This window comes from Xiphias gladius, chromosome 1 (assembly GCF_016859285.1).
Source record: "Xiphias gladius isolate SHS-SW01 ecotype Sanya breed wild chromosome 1, ASM1685928v1, whole genome shotgun sequence".
Taxonomy (NCBI): domain Eukaryota; kingdom Metazoa; phylum Chordata; class Actinopteri; order Istiophoriformes; family Xiphiidae; genus Xiphias; species Xiphias gladius.
The window spans coordinates 10,195,927-10,215,607 of record NC_053400.1 but is presented as its reverse complement, the minus strand read 5'-3'; the positions used below and the strand labels follow the sequence as shown (position 1 = coordinate 10,215,607).

Sequence of the window (19,681 nt, the reverse complement as noted above, 5' to 3'; positions counted from 1 at the left end):
AAAAGACAGCATAAGACAATCATGTTCCGCAGCCCTACTGGCTTTGTTTAAGGAATAGGAAATGTGTCTGACAGTCTAACATATATCACTGAGCTTTTGGCCTTTTGAACAGTAACAAGAGGTGAAAGGCCTTCGGGGGGGGGGTGCTCATTTAAGTCTGTGGCTGAAATTTAAGACCGATTCCAGATCTCCAATCTCCATTTCATTTATATTAGGACTTATGTATGACACAGTAGTTCTGACAGGTTGGTTCTTCTGCTGTGCTTCCAGGTCTGACTGGACAGATGAGGTTGAATGGAGTACTGGACGGCCAACCGGTGGTTAAGAAGCGAAGGGGAAGGAGGAAGAACGTAGAGGGGATGGACCTGCTCTTCATGAACAGGGGTAGAGCCCCTGCTGTTCCCGATCAGGTTAGCAGTTTTCGTTTGTCCTTTGCTGTTGCAAAAGCAAGAGCACACGTGGCATAATGCAGGTTAAGAAGCACAAATATTAAGCTATATACAGTATGTCTATAATGATACATTTGTGTATTTTATAGGAAGTAATAGTATTCCAAATGTAAAACACAGTTCTGTGTCCATGTATCTCCAGGTGCCTCCAGGGTGGGGTGGTATTGGCCAGGTGGGCATGGCTGTGGCCCCTGCACCAGGCTACAGCCAGAGCTCCAGTCAGGTGCCTGCGGACACAGAAAGCAGGGTCCCCGTCATCAACCTCAAAGATGGCACCCGGCTTGCTGGGGACGACGCTCCCAGGAGGAAAGATCTAGAACAGTGGCTAAAAGAGCACCCCGGCTTCGTCGCAGACACAGGAGCCTTTATTCCTGTGAGTCCTTTTTTTTTTTTCTTGTCCTCAGATTCTCAAAGATTAAAAAAAAAAAATCTTTAATTAAAGATTTGTTTAAGGTTTTGGTAACGGTATAGCCCCATGGTTCGTTAACTTGCAGTAGTATGCTATTTAAAGATAATGTTACAAGATAATTGAAATTTATATTCCATGGAATAAATATTCTGTACATTTATTAAGAGTATGCGTGTGGATGTCAAACGCAGATACAGAACATGAAATTCGGTGCATTAGATGCAAAAACTATTAAACCAATAACAAGTCTGTGCAGAGAATTCCCTGCAGTCTGACATTTTCTTTTAACATAAGTATTTTTCCATCCCATATCCAGGGGGTAAATAAGATGCAAATGCAGTTCCACTTCCAGGACGGTCGGCCCAAGCAGAAGAGGCACCGCTGTAGGAACCCAAACAAGATCGATGTCAACAGCCTGACAGGAGAGGAAAGGGTCCAAATCATCAACAGGAGAAATGCACGCAAGGTGTGTTTGTGTGTGGGTTTGAGTGTGTCTTCAGACATTAATTTAAAAAAAAAAAAAAGCTATTGAAAATGTTATATATTGAGGAGAGACAAAAATAACCACTTGTTCTTTCCTCAAAATGTTTAAAAGTCGTTTAAAATCAGAATCATCCTTTCAGAAGCTGCCTTTAATGGCTAATCAATTTGCTTCCAATAATGTGTACCACTGTTTAAAATTACTGGATATGACATGTTGTAGCCGTCCAAATGTCCAAATGATGGACATTTCTTACTATAACAGAAATCAGACATGCATGAATGTACAGTGCTTGCTGATAAAAATAAAATATAATCAAGTCATGTTTAAAATGACATTTTACAAACAAGAACATAAAGAAAGTGACATGTTATCATATTTTAACTTTCAGTCCAGTTGTGAGAATCCAATTTATGCACCTGACTTTGTGCTCCCCAAATGTGTGTGTGTAATGTGCCATTCGGCTCATGGTGCCTGCCATCTTTCCTGCAGGTCGGCGGGGCCTTTGCTCCTCCTCTGAAGGATCTGTGCCGGTTCCTTCAGGAGAACCCCGAGTACGGAGTCCCACCTGAATGGGCGGATGTGGTCAAACAGTCGGTGAGTCACAAAGTAACGATCCATCAGATCAAAACTTTGAAAGCGTGTCACATCAGGGAAGGCCATTTTGACCAGTGCTGATAATACACTCAGTTGCAGTTTACTTGGTTCTCCAAGCTAAAATGAATGTACTTTAATATAACAGCAGCAGTAAATCCTAGTTGATGAGGATTATCACTTGTTTTAGAGAGGTGTTGATTGATCCTTTTGGAGGCTGTAGTTAGTGGTGCAGTTGAATAGTATTGTGTGTTTCTAATATTATGTCCACCCTGTTTATATCAAAGAGGGAAGGCTGAACAGTTTCAACAAGAACTGAACATTATAACCTTCATGAATGTATTAGTTTCAACTGGGAGTACCCAATAAACTAGCGATGAATATGTACACCAATGAGCCAAAACAGTGTGACCACTCACAGACGAAGCGAATAATGTTTATTATCTTGTATCAACGGCACATGTCAAGGTGTGGGGTATAGTAGGCGGCAGGTGAACAATCGGTGTTTGTAGTCAACATGTTGGATGCGGGAGAAATGGGCAGGCGTAAAAAAGCCCTGGGCTATGGGAAATTTTATGATATTTTAATGATGGTTTTGAGAGGAATGTGTCACAACACACAACCCTGCTGCGTGTGGGGCTGCATAGCTGTAGCCAGGTCAAACTGCCCTTTCTGGTCATAACGTTCTGGCTCATCAGTGCATGTTTGCCCCACTTTTATTACATGCACTCTGCTATTTTTACTGAAGAATAATCTTTGGCTATGTGGTGTAAAACCGCTAACCCTGCATATATGTTCTACGTTTCATCCAGGGTTACCTCCCAGAGAGTATGTTTGACAGGATCCTGACAGGACCCATTGTTCCCGAGGAGGTGAGCCGGCGTGGACGTCGACCCAAGAATCCTCTGGCCAAGGCGGCGGCGGCGGCGGCAGCAGCAGCGCCCAACACAGCAGCCTCTGCCCTCGGTCTGAACCCCCTGCTGGCCAACGGCCTTCTCTCTGGAATGGACCTCACCAGCCTGCAGGCCTTCCAGCAAAACCTTCAGAGCTTACAGTCCCTGCAGCTCACCGCGGGCCTGATGGCGCTGCCGTCCGACGCTAGCAACCTGGCTGCGAGCAACTTAGCTGCCATGTTTCCCATGATGCTGTCTGGCATGGCTGGATTGCCAAACCTGCTTGGCATGAGCAGCTTGCTTGGGAAGCCTGCTCAGGAGGGCGCAGGAGGCTCCGAGGAAAAGACAAAGGGAACCGCCAGCGGCGCAACAGGAGAGCCGTCTGCCTCTGAAGCCCCTTCTCACACCTCAGACACCAAAGGAGAAAGGACAGAGGGCTTGAACACGACTCCTTCCTCAACTTCCAGCTCCTCTTCCTCTGCTACCGCCCCACAAAGTGCTTCAGCTGCCTCTGCAGCCTCCAGTCACCCACTGTCCCTGAACCCCTTGTTACTCTCCAGTATGCTTTACCCAGGGATGCTTCTCACTCCAGGCCTTAACCTTCCTGTGTCTGCCGCACAGCCGCAGAGCTCAAACAGTGACCCCACCCTTGCTCCTGCTCCTCATCCTCCTCTGCCTGCAGCCTCCAAGTCGTTGCCACAGGAGACGGAGCGGCCGGCGGCAGAGAAGGACGGAGAGGAGGAGGAAGAGGCGTTGGACGAGGCTTTGGACGAGGCTTTGGACGAAGAAGAGGAGGAGGAGTCGGCAGAACAAAAAGAGAACAGTGGTCCTGAAGGTTCAAGGAAAGCCGAGTCATCTTCATCAGAGTCTGGGAGCTCTTCCTCATCCTCAGACGATTCAGACTCCAGTGATGAGGACTGATCCTATGAAAATATAATTATAAATTTATTTATGTATTACCTAGAAATGTATACATATATTCACATATATATGGATTTTCCAGCACTTATGTTGCGATTTCTTTACATGTAAATACAAGAACTAACAAAATGTTGTGTAATAAAGACTACAAAAGCCAAAAAAAAAAAAATGAAAGAAAAAATAAAATAAAAAAACAGGAAAAAACTGACTTAAAAGGAACTGAAATAAAATTTCAGTGTTTGTTCACAAGGTACAGTCTTGTTTTGAGACATTTTGCATGTCAGACTTTAGTAGATTTCTGAACTCTGTGAACTTGTACCACATGATTATGTACAATTGCAACAAAAAAGGCATTATTGTAATTATGTCAGGATTTAATTTTATTAAAAAAGTGAAACTACATCAACATGCTCGTTGAGCTGTACTATTAATATATTTTGATTGTTGGGGGTTTGGGGGAACGACACTTGACAAACACTTTGGTTTCTCTTGTAAATATTCAGTACTTTTACAGGTTCGTTGACACTTATGCTTTGCAGATCATACGTTGGATATGTCAGCAATAACTTGGGCAGCTAATGAATGTCACTGAAGCTGTAGATTCCACCCCAGTGCACAACTCACGCAGCCTCACCCTCCTGTCACTTGGCTTCGTGTCCCGTTGAAGAGTTCATTTCTACATTTGCTCTCATCCATTTTTGGAAACAGAATTACCTGAAGCCCCTTCTTTAATATCGCTTTGATTTGGGGGAAATCAGTAGAAGTTTTTTTTTTTTTTTTTTTTTCTCCCCAATCAAGAACATAAGCTTAAATCCTTCAAAATGGATCATTATTTAATTCTGTGATATTTTTATGGTTTCATTTTTCACGGGGATATCCAATCTTACAAACTCTTCATTTTCATCTTCACCTTACAGACATGTTCCAACATGTCCAAGGCGCACTTTAGCTACCCACAGTAGGCATGCATGTTCACTTGCACATCCGTTGATTTTGTACAGTGTCAGAGTCTGATGAACTCCTTGAGCTGTGGGGACAGAAACCAACCTTTTACTGTGTGCCAAAAACTGCCCTTTGACCCTCGGAGGTCCTGACAGAGTTTTGTGGTCTCTGTTTAGTGGAAAAGTTCAGGATTCTTGATGGATATTACTACAGCCCTGGCGTATTTGACTGCATCTTACCTCAACTGTGCTCAATGGATTGGCTTCACTGTGCAAATGTACATGTGCATGGTTGTGTTTTCTTGCTGTCCATGTACACAATGTCCTTGTCTCACTGCTGGAATGTGTGAGTGTCAGAGGCCTTTTTTTTTTTTTTTTTTTTTTCTTTTGTTTTGGGTTTTTGTTTTTTGTTTTTCTTTAAACTGAGAGCTTCCACTGTGTTGTTTTGTTCGACCGGACTGCTCCTCTCACCTGGTATCTACTGCTTCCAAAACTTTCCTGAATGTTGTGCATTAAGGAGGGGGGCCTTGTAAGCTATGACTAGTAGAAACCACATTACAAGTGTTTTTGACCTTTAAACACGACTCATTACAAATTTGGAGGAAATTTTTGTGTTGCATGACCACCTGTCTACCAAAGTCTTACGGACGACACATGGCACAAGCACAAAATAGTTCAAATCCTGGCTAAGATTGTAGTAACCGTCGTCGTCTTTGAGTATTAAATTTTACACAGTGCCAGATGGGCTAGCTTCAGGAAGGGCTCAATAATAGCAGCTTGTGTTGCTGGAAGTTTGCAGTGTTTTTGTGTGTATTTCACTTCGTCCTCGACTCTGTTCTGCTGATTGAATGGAGCTTCAGCTAGGTGTAGAAGTGCCCTTATCCTGTACCTCACTCTCATATTCAACTTCTGTCTGACTAAGCAAACTGCTCTGATTTGTGCTTTGTGCTTGTGCATTTTGTTCATCATCACTGTACATGTTCATTTTAAGCTGTAACACTGGAGTTCACTCAAGCCGAAGTACCTTTGTAATTCTCTCTAGCACAGCCGTGCTTGCTCTAGGACTGCTGTTACACAGTGGACTGTTAGCTACACGTTTCAAAAATAATTTCTGAGGTGAGGTCTTTGTTTGGACTGGGGACAACAGATTGCTCCTCCTGTGCTGGAGAAACCCACTGAAATAACTCAGTCTGGTTAGTTCTTAAATATTGCTGTAGCATTGTTCTCTAGTGGGTCACACCATGACCAACCCCATGGTCTGAACACAAAAACTGAAGACACGTCTGACTTCTGATGTTGCTTTATAGTGGTTTTCTTGTATGCCTGTTTATATATAGACCTTGTCATGGGTTTGCTGGCAATGCAATTGCATTTTTGTTTTTGTTTTTTTTTTATATATATTATTACTAACAGTATGGTATTTTTCTATGTCTGAGCAATGAACTTAAACATGCCACTGTCATTTTGTATATCTGCACCTCTGCTCTCTTTAAACTTGTAGTGCCCTTATGCAACACCCAGCCATTGCTACTTCTGCTGTAGGTGACTGATCTAACAACTTTTGCTACTTTTTGTTGCCCCGCAATGATGGGTGGATGGATTGATGACTGTGCTGAGCCTCTTTAGGACACAAATGGAAAAAAAAATGGTAGACATAAGATTGGACTTTTCGCTTTAATTTTGCTATTTTCATTTTTTTTTTTTCCTAGGTTGTACTGTACAAGGACTCCCAAAGCACTGCTAGTGCTAGAGAAGCAGTGTTAAAACCTGCGTTAAACACACATACAAGTAAACAATGACCAATATGCAAGAGGAATGACGAAACACACTACTGCTGTACAGGGAGGTTTTCGTTCAGTTTTCATACATGTAATCACTGAGATGACAAAACTAGCATCGTTGGTTTTGTATTTTTATGTCAAGCTTGATAATATCCTAAATGTCACCCTGGTCAGTTTCTGTCTTTTTTTTTTTTTTTTTTTTTTTTTCATTGGACAGTTGTAATATTTGCAAGTTGTGGTCTGTGTAGTCAAAATAATTCTTTATGTAGTGCAGGAAAACACGTCTTAAAAGTCGTTTGTAATTTATTGGATTACTTTCTATGAAGTTCTATAGAGGAAATTGAGGTTTAATTATTTTTATTAAACATATTCTTCTGACTATCCATGAAGTGTGCCTTTGCCTGTTGCTTTGTCTGGGGGCCTTATTCAAGAACTCATCAATAACAGGAACCTTTGGGCACTTGTCCACCTCACATCTGAACACTTATTGTTCCACTCACAGTGCCATTGTTCAGGTCAGTGAACAAGCCTTTCTTGCCTTACAACTAGAGCTATAAACCAGAGAGCCCTATTTACTGATATAACACAAATATTAAGACTGCAAGTGGCAAAAAGGAGCACTACAGGGTCCTTCCAGTGCTAATTATAGCCATTGTAATGGCACATTGAGTACATAAGTCCTACACAGAAGTTTTGAAAACCCTTTTGATGAATGTTGGTGATGCACTAAATCTTAGATGTGTCTCGAGTCACGTCAGTGGTTAATGTTAACACATTCTCTGCACAAGTGGCTTCTTTTAGGACTCTTACAGTGCTGGAGAAAGAGTCTGTTGAACCTTTTTTTTCAGTTTTCTTTGCCAGCCCTCTGTGGTTAGTAAGCCTGTGCTTGAAAAATGCAGTATTTTGGTAAGAAGTCAGTACATGAACAGTTACAAAGTTAAAAACAAGGGGTTAAAAAGTTATTCCTCTCTATTGTAAGTCCTCCATTCCTCCTCTTGGTGGCGCTCAGTGACCTTTGCAAGTCACCACCGCTGCTGCTCAGTGCTTATCATAGCAACCAGAGACAGATGACAAGTTGGGACTTGTCTTCAGACAGAGGCCAATGGGCTGAACTTCCTCAGCCTGCAGAGCAGCAGGTTGACTGCTCTGAGCCATGCTGCAGCCCTCCCCTGTTTCCAGCCGGACATCAGGGAAGCAGCCCCTCAGCCTGGCTCCTGCAACCTCAACGCAACCCGGTAAGTGACCTGTTTGAGTTTTGTTCGGTGCTACAGTAAGTTAAAAGTTCGACATGGATGAGATGACTTAATGCCATGAAATGTCAGCTGACAGTCTGAGTCAAAATGTAACACTTACATCATCCACTTCTGTGTAAGCTATGACTAAAAGCTGAAGGACACACTGACCCTGCACATTCAACAACTGACTATTGAAATATTGTAGCCATGCACTGATGCACTGAACAATAAAGTTTTATTCATAATCAAAAAAGAAAGGAATCCATTGTTAACTAAAGTGCCAGTAAAATGTTTACCACGTGTCTGAAAGCGAAAGTAAGGCCTAGTTTGATAAACAGGAAGGGGGTGTTACCCAAATACATTGGCCACAGATTCTACATTACTTACTATATATTTAGATCGATTTGTGATCTATTGCTAAGTTTCCAGCCAAACAAAAACATCCAAAAAAACTTCAAAATTTCTCTTACTGTCCATAGTTAAGTGAGTAGAAGATGAATTTAACTCCACACGGCATAAAAGTTAAAGGTTAAACTTTCTTTTCATCTTTTTAAGCAAGATTAATGTATTATTTTTGTTTTGTACAAGTTCAGAGTGAAAAAAAAAAAAAGGAAAGGAGCACCATACAAAAGTTTGGGCACCCTAGGAGATTTGAGATCTCAGATAACTGTTACCAAGGTCTCAGGCCTTAATTAGCTTGTTAGGGCTACGGCTTGTTCACAGTCATCGAAGCTTTATTACTACTCTGACTCCTCAAACCTTGTCCCAACAATCAGCAGCCACGGGCTCCTCTAAGCAGCTGCCTAGCACTCCGAATATTAAAATATTTAGCAGACTCTCTGGAGTGGTGGTGCACCGTTCTACTGTGCAGCAACACCTGCACAAATACGGGCTTCAAGTGTCATCAGAAGAAAACCTTTGCTGCGTCATCTCCACAAAATTCAGCGTCAGAAGTTTGAAAAGTAACATCTAAACAAGCCTAATGCATTTTGGAAAAAAGTCCCGTGGACTGATGAACTTAAAATAGAATTTTTTGGCCACAATGAGCAAAGGTATGTTTAGAGAAAAAAGGCGTCAGGATTTCATGAAAAGAACACCTCTCCATCTGTTAAGCACGGGGGTGGATCGATCATGCTTTGGGCTTGTGTTGCAGCCAGAGGCACAGGGAACATTTCACTGATAGAGGGAAGAATACCAGCAAATTCTGGGAGCAAACATCCCACTGTCTGTAAAAAAGCTGAAGATGAAAAGAGAATGGCTTCTACAACAGGATAATGATCCTAAACACACCTCAAAATCCACAATGGACGACCTCAAGAGTAGCAAAGCTGAAGGTTTTGCCATGGCCCTCGCAGTCCCCCTAACTAAACATCTTTGAAAATCTGTGGATAGACCTCAGAAGAGCAGTGAATGCGAGACGTCCCAAGAATCTCACAGAACTAGAAGCCTTTTGTAGGAAGAATGGGTGAAAATCCCCAAACAAGAAGTGAAAGATTCTTAGCTGCTACAAGAAGTGTTTACAAGCTGTGATACCTGCCAAAAGGGGTGTTACTAAGTACTGACCATGCAGGGGGCCCAAACTTTTGTTTCGGGCCCTTTTCCTTTTTTGTTATTTTGGATCTGCTTCATGCCTGTGTGTTTCATCTTACCTTTATACCTTTTGGAAATCAGGTCCTACTTTTACTTGTTTAGCAATACACAGGAATAGAAAGCTTGACCAGGGACGCCCAAACTTTTTCATGCCACTGTGCAAAGCTGTTTCCTTCAATATAACGTGCTGGCAGCCTGTTTTACATATGACATTAGAGACAAAAGACAGAATGAGGTAGGTAATGAAGCAGAACAAATTTCTCCATTTTCTGGTACACATGGCACCGGCACTCCTTTGTAATGGCACATTTATCGATCGGGTGTCAAAGCAAGATAAACAATCCAGGGCATTTTAAGCAGTAGTGCATAGGCAGGGCCAGTATGACCATGTGTATGAGGAGCTGCACGTAAACTGATACTTCCAAGTTCCTGTTTCTCTGTATTAGCTGTGGATGTTGTCTGGCAACAGCAAAATGTCTGCTCTCACACCTGCAGCTGAGGAAATGAGTCAGAAAACTTGTTTTTTAATGCCGAATCTCTCTCGATCTATCCTTCAATGTCCTGACTTCAGTATTTGGGACGAAGTGTTGCGTCCGGCTATGAAGTGAATTAAGCCATTTCAGTCATTTAACCAGTAGTTCTGTGAAGACATGGAAGCTCACTCAGAGCAGAGCAAGATCTCCCCTCCCTCCACGGGGAACAGACTGCAGACAGACCAGGCACTGGTTACTTCTTCAGAATGAAAAGCAGCTGTTTAACGTGAGACAAAATCTGTTGTAAATTAGTGATGCTTTGGTGAAGAGGCATCTTTCATAAAGGTGCCGGTTTTTTCATCTCTCCACTCTTTACTTTGTTTCTTATTTTAGTGACTTACTTGACTCTCACAGTGGAAAAAAACCTGGCATCAGACCAACTGTTGAAAAATCCTTCACCTCATCTGAACCCAAAATGATTGAAATGATAAAATGTGATGGAGAGACAAAGGGATTTAAATAAATAGGCTGCAATTAATGATCAATAAATACCAACATTAGCATTTTTATCTAGATCGGCACTAGATGAAAAGGACTTTATCTTGAAAATGTTTCAAGATAAATGACTGATGCAGGATTGAACCTCCATGTTGCTTGAGCATTGAAACAAATGTCAGAATTGGAGCAGCAGCATTTATTCAACTAATTGATTAATTGATTGACATAAAAAATAACTGACAACTATTTGAGTCAGGAAAAATACCAAACAGGACCTAGTACCAGCTTCTCTGTGAAGACTTTCAGCTCTTCTGCTTTTCATATATTAATTAACTGAATATCTTTGGGTTTCAGACTGTAGGTTGGACAAAACTGGGTTTCATCAGTACTGTGACTGACATTTTTCACTATTTTCTGACATTTTATAAGCCGAACAATCTATCGATTAATCAAGAAAATAATTAGCAGAAGATTCGATAATGAAAATAATCGTTAGATGCAGCCCTAACCTCAGAATCAAATAATAATCCCTTATTTTAAAATAGTCTGAGTTTTGAGTCCAGCATAGAGATTACAGCTGTGTGTAATCAGTATAAGAAACTTTTTAAGCCCTGAGGCCACTTTCGCCCTGTACAAATATGGTAATTCCTAATGTGTGTAGTTGGTTCGAATACCAGCCTGTGTGTGAGTGGACTAGGGCATGTTTACAGTAGCTGTCTATTTACAATAAACAGCTAGACTGACCATAACTTTTCCAATATCTCCCAAAGACAGAAAATAACTGGCAGGCAGATTACTTCATTCGGACATTTTTTAAACCAAGTCCGAACAAGTGAAGGCCGCATTGCCATGCGATATCTGTGCAATGACATTTGATTTGATTCATTCAAGTATCTTGCATACGTGGTGTCTATTAACCCCATATAGAGTTACAAAACACTACACAGGAAGCGTTAGTGGCCAAAACTACAGAAATAAAACACAGGATGTTTAAAAAAAAAAAAAAGAAGACTTTTGATGAAGACACACAATCACTGTTCAATTCTTCTTCACATTCTGTAACATACAACCTCTATCAGCTTCCTTGTGCTACAGTGTGTCAGTTTGTTATTACATTCTCAGTATCTCACACACACACACACACACACACACACACACACACACACACACACACACACACACACACACGCACACACTTTTTACCTTGTCGCCTGCAGACACTGTAGTCTAAGGTCTGTCTGACTCAGTGAGGACAGTTACCCAGAAGGATAAACGGCACGTGGGAATGATTAGAGGAACAAAGTCTCCATTCAGGTAGGACAGCAAAGACACACACACACACGCAAATTTAAATGGTTGAGGTAGAACGGGGGCCCCTACCAGTTTAGGGAGCAGTATTCAGTAACAGTATCAAAAGGCCTACAACAGTGTAAAAAATGCCGTTGTAAATTTGTTAGTGTCGGCGATGACACACAACCTCGGTGGCTACAATCACGTGCTACGATTTTTTTCACATACAGGCTGGCACAAGAACTCCTTAAATGGAAGCTGACAAAGAGCATAACTCAAGTCAGTTCAGCCTAAAATGTTCTTGTTTGCCAAGCCCTCTTAATGCTGTTTTTTGAGTCCTTACTGGAACGTGCACTGTCACGGTAGACTTGGTCTTTGTTTAATTATTCTGTTTGCTTCTTAAAGGAACAAATGTTCTCTGGCATCTAAAATATTCCTCTTGTTGCAAGCTCAGTCAACAGTCACCACTTTCTTATTTTCTTACCAACTAAATAGTAAACTTTTCATATATACATACACACACACCCGTATATATGTATATTTATGTTTGTGTGTGTGTCTGTATGTGTGTATATATATATAAATATATATACACAAAATATATAAATGAACAGCAGTGAGGCATTGTGGAGTTGTTCATGGCTTTTTTTTTTTTTTACATTTTTTAGTATATAGAATGAAATTAACCCAAACTCCAGGCTAAAAGGAATAGTTTGACATTTTGGGAAATATTCTTCCTCATTTTTTTGTCCAGAGTCACATATGGTGCTTATTAATGAAAGTGTGTCCCTGTAGAAACTGTGTCTTGCACCAAAACCACAGACTGTAAAAAACACCAGCCTGGTGTCTTTCACACCACTCATAGTTTTCTGCAGGGCCTCGACATTTTGGTGAAACACTCATCTTTTCTTTCCTCACCAGAGAGAGATGAGAGGATCGGTGCCCCTCTCATGTCTGTACACTGATTGTGAAGCTAGAGCCAGCAGGGGGTCAGCGTAGGTTAGCATTAGGAAACAGCTTCTGTAGCTCTGCCCAAAACCCGAAAATAGACCTGCTAGCCCCTCTACACTTTATTAAATAACACATATCTTGTTTAATTTGTACACAAACTAAAAAACACAAGTGGTGGTTGCGTGGGGACTTACTGTACGTGTCATAACTATTTCTTGGCTCCTCTCCAGCCACAGCCAGTAACTCCTCCAAAACGCTACTACATGGTTTTGTAAATTTGTCTGTGTGTTCAAATGAACAAACTAAATATAACGTGTAAATGAGAGAGCTATAGACGTGCTAGCAGGCAGATTTTTCAGCTAGCCAGGCCAGCTTTTTCCCGATAGCATCGCTCTATCTAGCATTGAGGCTGGAATCTAACCGTCTGCCGGCCGAAGCTTCATATTGTACAGACCTGAGAGGGGCGTCAATCTTCTCATCCCGCTCCGTTGAGGACACAAAGAAAAAAAAGAGAAAAAAAAGTAAATTAGAGCATTTTACCAAGAGGTCAAGGCCCTGCAGAAAAAACTATGAGTGGTGTCACAGACACCAGGTTCATGTTTTTACAGTCGCGGGTTTCACGCTTTCTTTAATAAGCACAGCACGTGACTGTTTTCATTAGGCCTAGTTTCATACAAAGTAATATTATACTCAAAGAAAAGAAATTAAAATTGTCCTAAAAATGTGACACATTTTACCACTGATCTACTCATTTCTCTCTTCCTATTAATTTATTCACTCATTTACTGGCTTAAGTTGATTGTACTGTAGTGTTCTTTGTGCCCTCATTGTCTCTGCGTCTTACGTAGGTGGCTGTTTCTGCTCTGACCCATCCTGTGTGAGTGTGAAGGTCACCATGGCAACCAAGCCTCGAGGCAACCTGGAAAAGCCAAGGTTTGGCCCCAGTGACCACCTGATCGCTGTGTTTAGGTTAGCGCCGCGATCTCGCTGTATTACTCATACCGTGGCCATTTTGTGCATGTTATCTGTGTAGCTTATGTTATTACATAGCAAGCAGTGGTTTACACACGCTACAACTGATATAGTAGTTACAATAAACAGTCCTGAGAGTGTGTATTTTATCAGTGTCACATTGTCTTTGTTGACAACGCTGTCTGTTTAGTATTACTGCAGTATCACTCCACAAAACTCTGACATGCATTCTTGGTTTTGAGACTCAAACATTAATATAACAAGGGCTTCTTACTGTATTTAACATCTGGTGTATTATCAGTAAACATTATCTTTAGTTGAGGTTTCTGTGCTTTTTTTTTTTTTTACAATGGGCAGTGTGTGGCCCTTTATTTACTTTTCAAATGTTTTCCAACCAACACCCCCAGTACGTGTTTTTTTTCAACCGGGTCCCATTCCTGCTATGATTCCTCCGACTCAGGGCCTGCTCCAGAGATCCAACCGAGGCACTTAAAGCGATACTGAAACGCATGCTGCACGTGTTTCTGCTTCACCACAGGGACAATGTAGGAAATGAGAAGACCAAAGGTATACCAAAATGTTCAATGATTAAACAAGGGGATGAGAGGATGGGATAATCTCTTAAATGTTGGGGATAAAGGCATGATGAAGGCAGTTTAAGGTAACACCGTTACCTTATGTTGAGTGTTTCTGGAGGACACAGGATTATGGCCTTCACAGTGTTACTAGTTTATAATGGAAAATGGCAGCATTGCCCAGTCATTACATACAAAACCGATCACATTTATGACCAGAATATTCACCTGCTCTGTCAGAAGCAACAGTTTGTCTTTGAGTGTGTCTGCCGACTCTGGAACAAAAGCCTTGTCGCCGATGCATGTCCCATATAATCCATGTGATACTGTTCACAGAGTTGGCAGTAAAGTGCTGCTGTGAGGCCGGGTTCTGGTATTACAGGATCCTAGAGAACCTGGTCAGTCAAGAGAGGAGAAGACTGGGCGTCAGTGACATCTCAGTGAGTGTACTGTCCTCCTGTGGCCACATCTGGAACTGCTCTTGAGTCTGACATCAAGATTTTGTTTCCACTTGGGGCACTGTATTAAGTGATACCGCATGTCTCACACTACATTTATATTACATTTACATTTTACTTTTTTTTTTGCATTTTTCTTTTACGGTAAAACACTTGTGATGTGCATGTGTTTTTGTCGCAGGGCATCTTTGAGATTGATCTCTTCCAGTGTTGTCTGGTGGCCTGTTGTCTGGAGATTACGATATGCTCGAACCGTCTACCGTGTGATTTCCCTCTGCTCCTTCAGATCTTAAAGATGGCACCATACCACTTCTGGAAGGTGTGTTTCCCATCTTGTTAACTCGATATATATTGTATGCATACAGTTTGTATAGATCTGTCTATGTGTACACGTAGAGAGTGGCAGTCATGCACCTTTGTTCGGATAGTTTAACATCTGGTCTTGGAGTTGAATCGGCGACAAAGAAAAAAGTGACAGCCCTGCCTCCTTTAACTTTGACAGTTGTTCTCCTGTGCTGTGACAGGTGATTGAGCTGGTGCTGCGCGCCGAAGCGGGACTGCCTCGCGCTGTTGTCACACACCTCACCCAGGTGGAAGAGAAAGTTGTGGAGAGCTTGGCCTGGATCAGCCACTCACCACTGTGGGAAGAAATCCGAGCCAACGAGGGCCACTTGCCTACCTGCCAACAGGTTGGTAATAACATACAAAAACTCTTTAACTGGCACCAGGGGTTCTGCAATATTTTACACATAAGTGGCTTTAATGAGGGCTTTGTGTTATATGTAGGTCACACTTCCTGGACAGCTTGAGGATCCAAAGAGGACAGACTTGCAACCTGACCCACACCTAAAGAGAGGTAAAAACTCTATGTATTAAAGCTAATTTTTAAGTACATTATTGTAATTCTATTGCATTTAACACGTTTTAAAAAGACATTTCTCAATTTATTACACTAATTAATTGCAAATTAATTACAGGACTCTTATTATTGATTGACTGGTCACCTGTGTTTTTCCCAGTGGATGTCAGTTTGGGACCTGACCTTTCTGCCAGCACTGACCGACAGTGTTGCCCATCAGCTGTAAACAGGCCTCAGAGGAGCAGCCTCCTCCTGTTTTCTCGCAAGGTCAGCCGATCTTCCACACCGTAACAGTCTCCTAGTGTGTAAAATGATATTCTGTTCTGCGGCTCCAAATAACAGTTATCATATGCTTATTATGATATGTTTAGTGTGGTGATGTTTTCTCTTTGCCTCAGGTATACAGCCTGATGAGCAGGCGTCTGCGGGAGCTGAGTTCTACACTGGACATTTCTGACGAGCTGCGGTTTAAGATCTGGACCTGTTTTGAGTACTCCCTGGTCCACTGCTCCCACCTCATGGTAGACCGTCACCTGGACCAGCTGCTCATGTGTGCCATCTACATCATAGCCAAGGTGGGCTTCGACCTATCTGAGAGACGACTCAACATTTATAATGATCATGTGTTGATTTGGTGGACATGCTGGTAAATATATGCAGGGTAATCTTTCTTAAGTATCTATGTTTAGGGGCTATTATGAGGTCAAGAAGGTTTAAGAAAAAAAGAACCAAACAAGTTTTTACAATTATACACTAGAAAATGTGTCTGACTGTTGTGGTGTGCTGTCCTGAGGCGGTGTGTGTTCCCTGCATGAATATTTACTAATCCATGCAGATTTTTCTGGAAGGCAGAGAGTTTTGGTGTTGCTCTGTAACAGCACAAAAAATTGTAATTATGTGACAATGGGTTGGAAATACATTAAAACATCTTAATGCAATGCACTTGTTGTAATTCAGCAACTTAACATTCTCACACATTCTCTCTACCTACTGCAAGTTTTTCTTTTTTCTTTTTTTTTAAATTTGAAGATGCAATAATGTTGATTTATTAATATCTCAACTGTCAGGAGAACGGTGAAACACCAATTACCAATTCATGTTAATTTATTCCACTATTACACTGTCACCCCTTACATTGCTGATCAATGACAATGCGACTGAAAGAAAACTGACTTTGTATTATCAAACATATTTTATAAAAGAGACAACTTACAGAGACTCACTGACTCACGGAGCTGTTAACAATATTAAGTACCAGATGTGAAACTTTTTCGTTTCCTTTCAATCAGTTATCAATTTACGGAATTTGCATTGCTTTTACAGATTACCATGGTGGAGATACCCTTCAAGCGCATAATGAAGTGCTACAAGTCTCAGCCATGTACCAGCAAAAGTGTATGTTTTTTTTTTTTTTTTTGGTTATTCCTGCCATCTCTTTAGTATACAACTGGATCTGCTTTGAATGAACAAAATATAGGATGAAACTGTTCAAACTGTGTCTCATCTTGTAACCTTTGACCTATCAAGAAAAAAGAGTGGTTAATATATAGATCCGAAGTTAGGACGTCATCAAACTAACAGATTTAGTGTGATATGTTAATGACTCAATCTGTCGAGTGTATTTGAAGTTTAATGGCTGTGTTGTGTGTTGTGGCTACATTGGTTCAATATCTATGAACAGACTGTTTCTGCCCTCAGGTCTGCAAAAATGTGCTGATTTCAGGAGGAAACACGGAAAATTCTCCCATTGGAAACAACAGTAAGAAAGCCCTTTAGTCAAAATTTACTTTAAAAGAAGTCACTCGTCTGCATGAGGAAGTAACCGTGTAATTAGCACATACTCTGATTACCCAGAGACAATGGCTGTCAGCAAGGTTGGCATGAGGTAGTAAAATGCAATATGGTACAGTGCAGTCCGATTTACACAGATTTACAAATACATCACAACGTATCTACTGTATAGTACATACATGTATTCATTTATTAATATAATTGTGTCTGTTTGTTTAGCCTTTTAGTAATAAAGGATTTTTACCCGATATGTTTAATAGAGCATAAACAATGCTAATTTAGTAACAGATTAGCCTTGCTATGACTTTGCTTTTGCTGTGACATGCCCTGTTTGCCAAAATGAAGCACTTCCTCTTTCACAGCCACAGGAAAACAAATTGATTATTTAAACCCATGATTAAGCAAAAATTGCCTCATAAACATCAGTAAAGCCTGATGTGCGTCAAAAGCTTGATTGTCCAATGCAGTAGCATTTTGTTCATACAGTATTTCTTGGTAAATACATAAAAGATTCAAATTTTCCTATGGCTGCCATTTGGCTCCACCACCACCACCACCACCACGTTTCCTTTATCTGAACCACCTCTTTACACAGCATATCCAGGGTCATGGGTCATGCCATATGTAGCTATAGTATTATGTAGCTAGAGAGCTACCTACATAATAGCAATTCCTCACTGCATAAAAAAAATTAGACACTTCAAGTAATCACAATAATTCACAACATATTGCCTGCATGATATCAGTAATATATGAGAAGACCATATAATTTCAAGATAAGGAGTGATTTATTTTATTTATTATTGGGTTGATTACAGATAATGGAGACCAGAGCAACAGTATACCGACTCCCACCTCACCATCCACACATTATCCAGGATCCTTTCAGGAGCAGAGGGGCAATCTTATCTACTTTTACAACCAGGTCTACACGACAAAGATGCAGCACTTTGCCAAGCAGTTTGCCCTGTCCTCTGGGGTAAGCGAACCATTTTAGGCGTCTGAATTTTGCTGACGTTTGACCAAACTGAGCACAAGGAGACGGTAACATGCTAAGAACACAAGAAGTCAATTCATGCAGATGTAAAAAGTAATACTTCAGCTGTTGAGACTGGATTTTCTGACACATGCTGTGTAACTTTTATGCAGGGTGATACTCCTCCTTTGACTCCATACCCGCGACAGTGGAAAGCATCTCCTCGCAGACGCCAGGTGTCCAGCAACCCCTTCATCTATATTTCACAGCACAACCCTGAAACCGCCTCCCCTCGTACAACCGCGCTGTGCTACTACTTCAACTCAAGTCCCGTGGATGTCCGTGGACATACTGTTTGTCATTGTTGTCTTGAAATGATCTCACTTAAACTGTGTGCAAGCTAAAGTGAAGATTTCCTTCCTGTTTTCACAGCGTCTGCTCGAGATCAACAACATGATCAAAACAGACAGGCCATCCAACAGGCGATGCTATTTGGTGTCACTGGAGGAGGAGGAGGAGGAGGAAGAGGAGGAGGAGGAGGGAGAAGATGGTCCTTCAGCAAAAAGGCTTTGTTTGGACGATCGGTCAGCCTGGCAGAGGCGACTAAGGAATGTCGTGAAAGATCGTGTCACAAGAAGGAACCAGGACCAGCCTTCTCCAGTTAAAGCCTAAAGCCAGAGCCTAACCTGCGCTGGCGCGGAGACAAGCATGAAGTCTTGCTCTGCTCCTGTTTCTGAAACTGTAACAACAACGTCAGGTGTCAGAGGAAAAGGACAGAGCAGCTTTGTCTTCCCATCTCAATTCCTTCGGGCCAAGTTCTTTATCAGCTCAAAGTGTTGTCTGCAATCTGAGTTAAATTTACACCTTTTTGCTCTGCATTATTTTTGACACCAACGACACTGTCTGGGTAGCCCGAGCGATATAAAGGTCCGCCGATTTTATGGGCCAATATTGGCCTATCATAGATTTATTGGTATCGACGTATGTGTTGTCCAATATGCACCGAGAGTAAAACTTTTTTTTAAAGGACATATTGCAGAAATAGATGCTTTGGGTAAGTTAGATAATGGCGTCATCACATAGTTTGTCCAGCAGAGCGCGCTCCGACTCCATTGTTTACCATACTCTCAGCACTGCCTGCAGCACATGTAGCAGAGTACGCATCACAGCTGAGCAGATGGTGGTGGTGGTGGTGAGTCATGCATTGTCCTCACTTTGAGTCGCTAACTAGATTGTGAAATACATTGCCGGAAAGATAATAAAAGATGACCCCGCCATTTTCATTATTTTTCCTTTTAAATTCAATAATATATACACACACATTTACACATATATAGATACACAGACACATATACACATAGATATATCTATATATCTGTATAGATCTATACCTATATCTATATCTATATATATATATATATATATATATATATACATATATATATACACACATACACAGACACACATACACATATATATACACACACACACAGACACACTTCTTGTGTGTATAGGGCTATACTATCTGCTGAGATTCAGCCAAA

At 41.3% G+C, this 19,681-nt stretch overlaps 2 protein-coding genes across 18 annotated transcripts in view; both read left to right on the top strand.

Moving 5' to 3' along the window:
- Positions 1-4,149, top strand: part of chd9 (chromodomain helicase DNA binding protein 9) — a 68,739-nt gene extending 64,590 nt beyond the window's left edge. For all 13 annotated transcript variants that reach the window (XM_040132667.1, XM_040132695.1, XM_040132719.1 and 10 more), the window contains 5 exons: positions 271-410; positions 592-822; positions 1,175-1,324; positions 1,832-1,936; positions 2,746-4,149. In XM_040132667.1, coding sequence (XP_039988601.1) covers positions 271-410; positions 592-822; positions 1,175-1,324; positions 1,832-1,936; positions 2,746-3,747 — 1,628 coding nt within the window. In that variant the 3' untranslated portion in view covers positions 3,748-4,149. The remainder of the gene's footprint in view (positions 1-270; positions 411-591; positions 823-1,174; positions 1,325-1,831; positions 1,937-2,745) is intronic.
- A 3,388-nt stretch (positions 4,150-7,537) lies between these two features.
- On the top strand, positions 7,538-19,478 carry LOC120793887 (retinoblastoma-like protein 2). Of its 5 annotated transcripts, none has more exons than XM_040134321.1 (15): positions 7,611-7,704; positions 11,483-11,579; positions 13,355-13,475; positions 13,939-14,045; positions 14,390-14,493; positions 14,693-14,830; positions 15,036-15,200; positions 15,298-15,367; positions 15,489-15,637; positions 15,769-15,945; positions 16,694-16,765; positions 17,069-17,129; positions 17,980-18,140; positions 18,311-18,475; positions 18,570-19,478. In XM_040134321.1, the coding sequence occupies exons 3-15, from the start codon at positions 13,402-13,404 to the stop codon at positions 18,807-18,809; spliced, it is 1,683 nt and encodes a 560-aa protein (XP_039990255.1). In that variant the 5' UTR covers positions 7,611-7,704; positions 11,483-11,579; positions 13,355-13,401; the 3' UTR covers positions 18,810-19,478. The 5 variants fall into 5 exon arrangements, with proteins under 5 accessions (XP_039990248.1, XP_039990238.1, XP_039990255.1 ...); XM_040134330.1 differs by having other exon boundaries at positions 7,679-7,704; positions 11,492-11,579; XM_040134314.1 differs by lacking the exon at positions 11,483-11,579 and having other exon boundaries at positions 7,538-7,704; positions 15,531-15,637.
- The last annotated feature ends 203 nt before the right edge of the window (positions 19,479-19,681 follow it).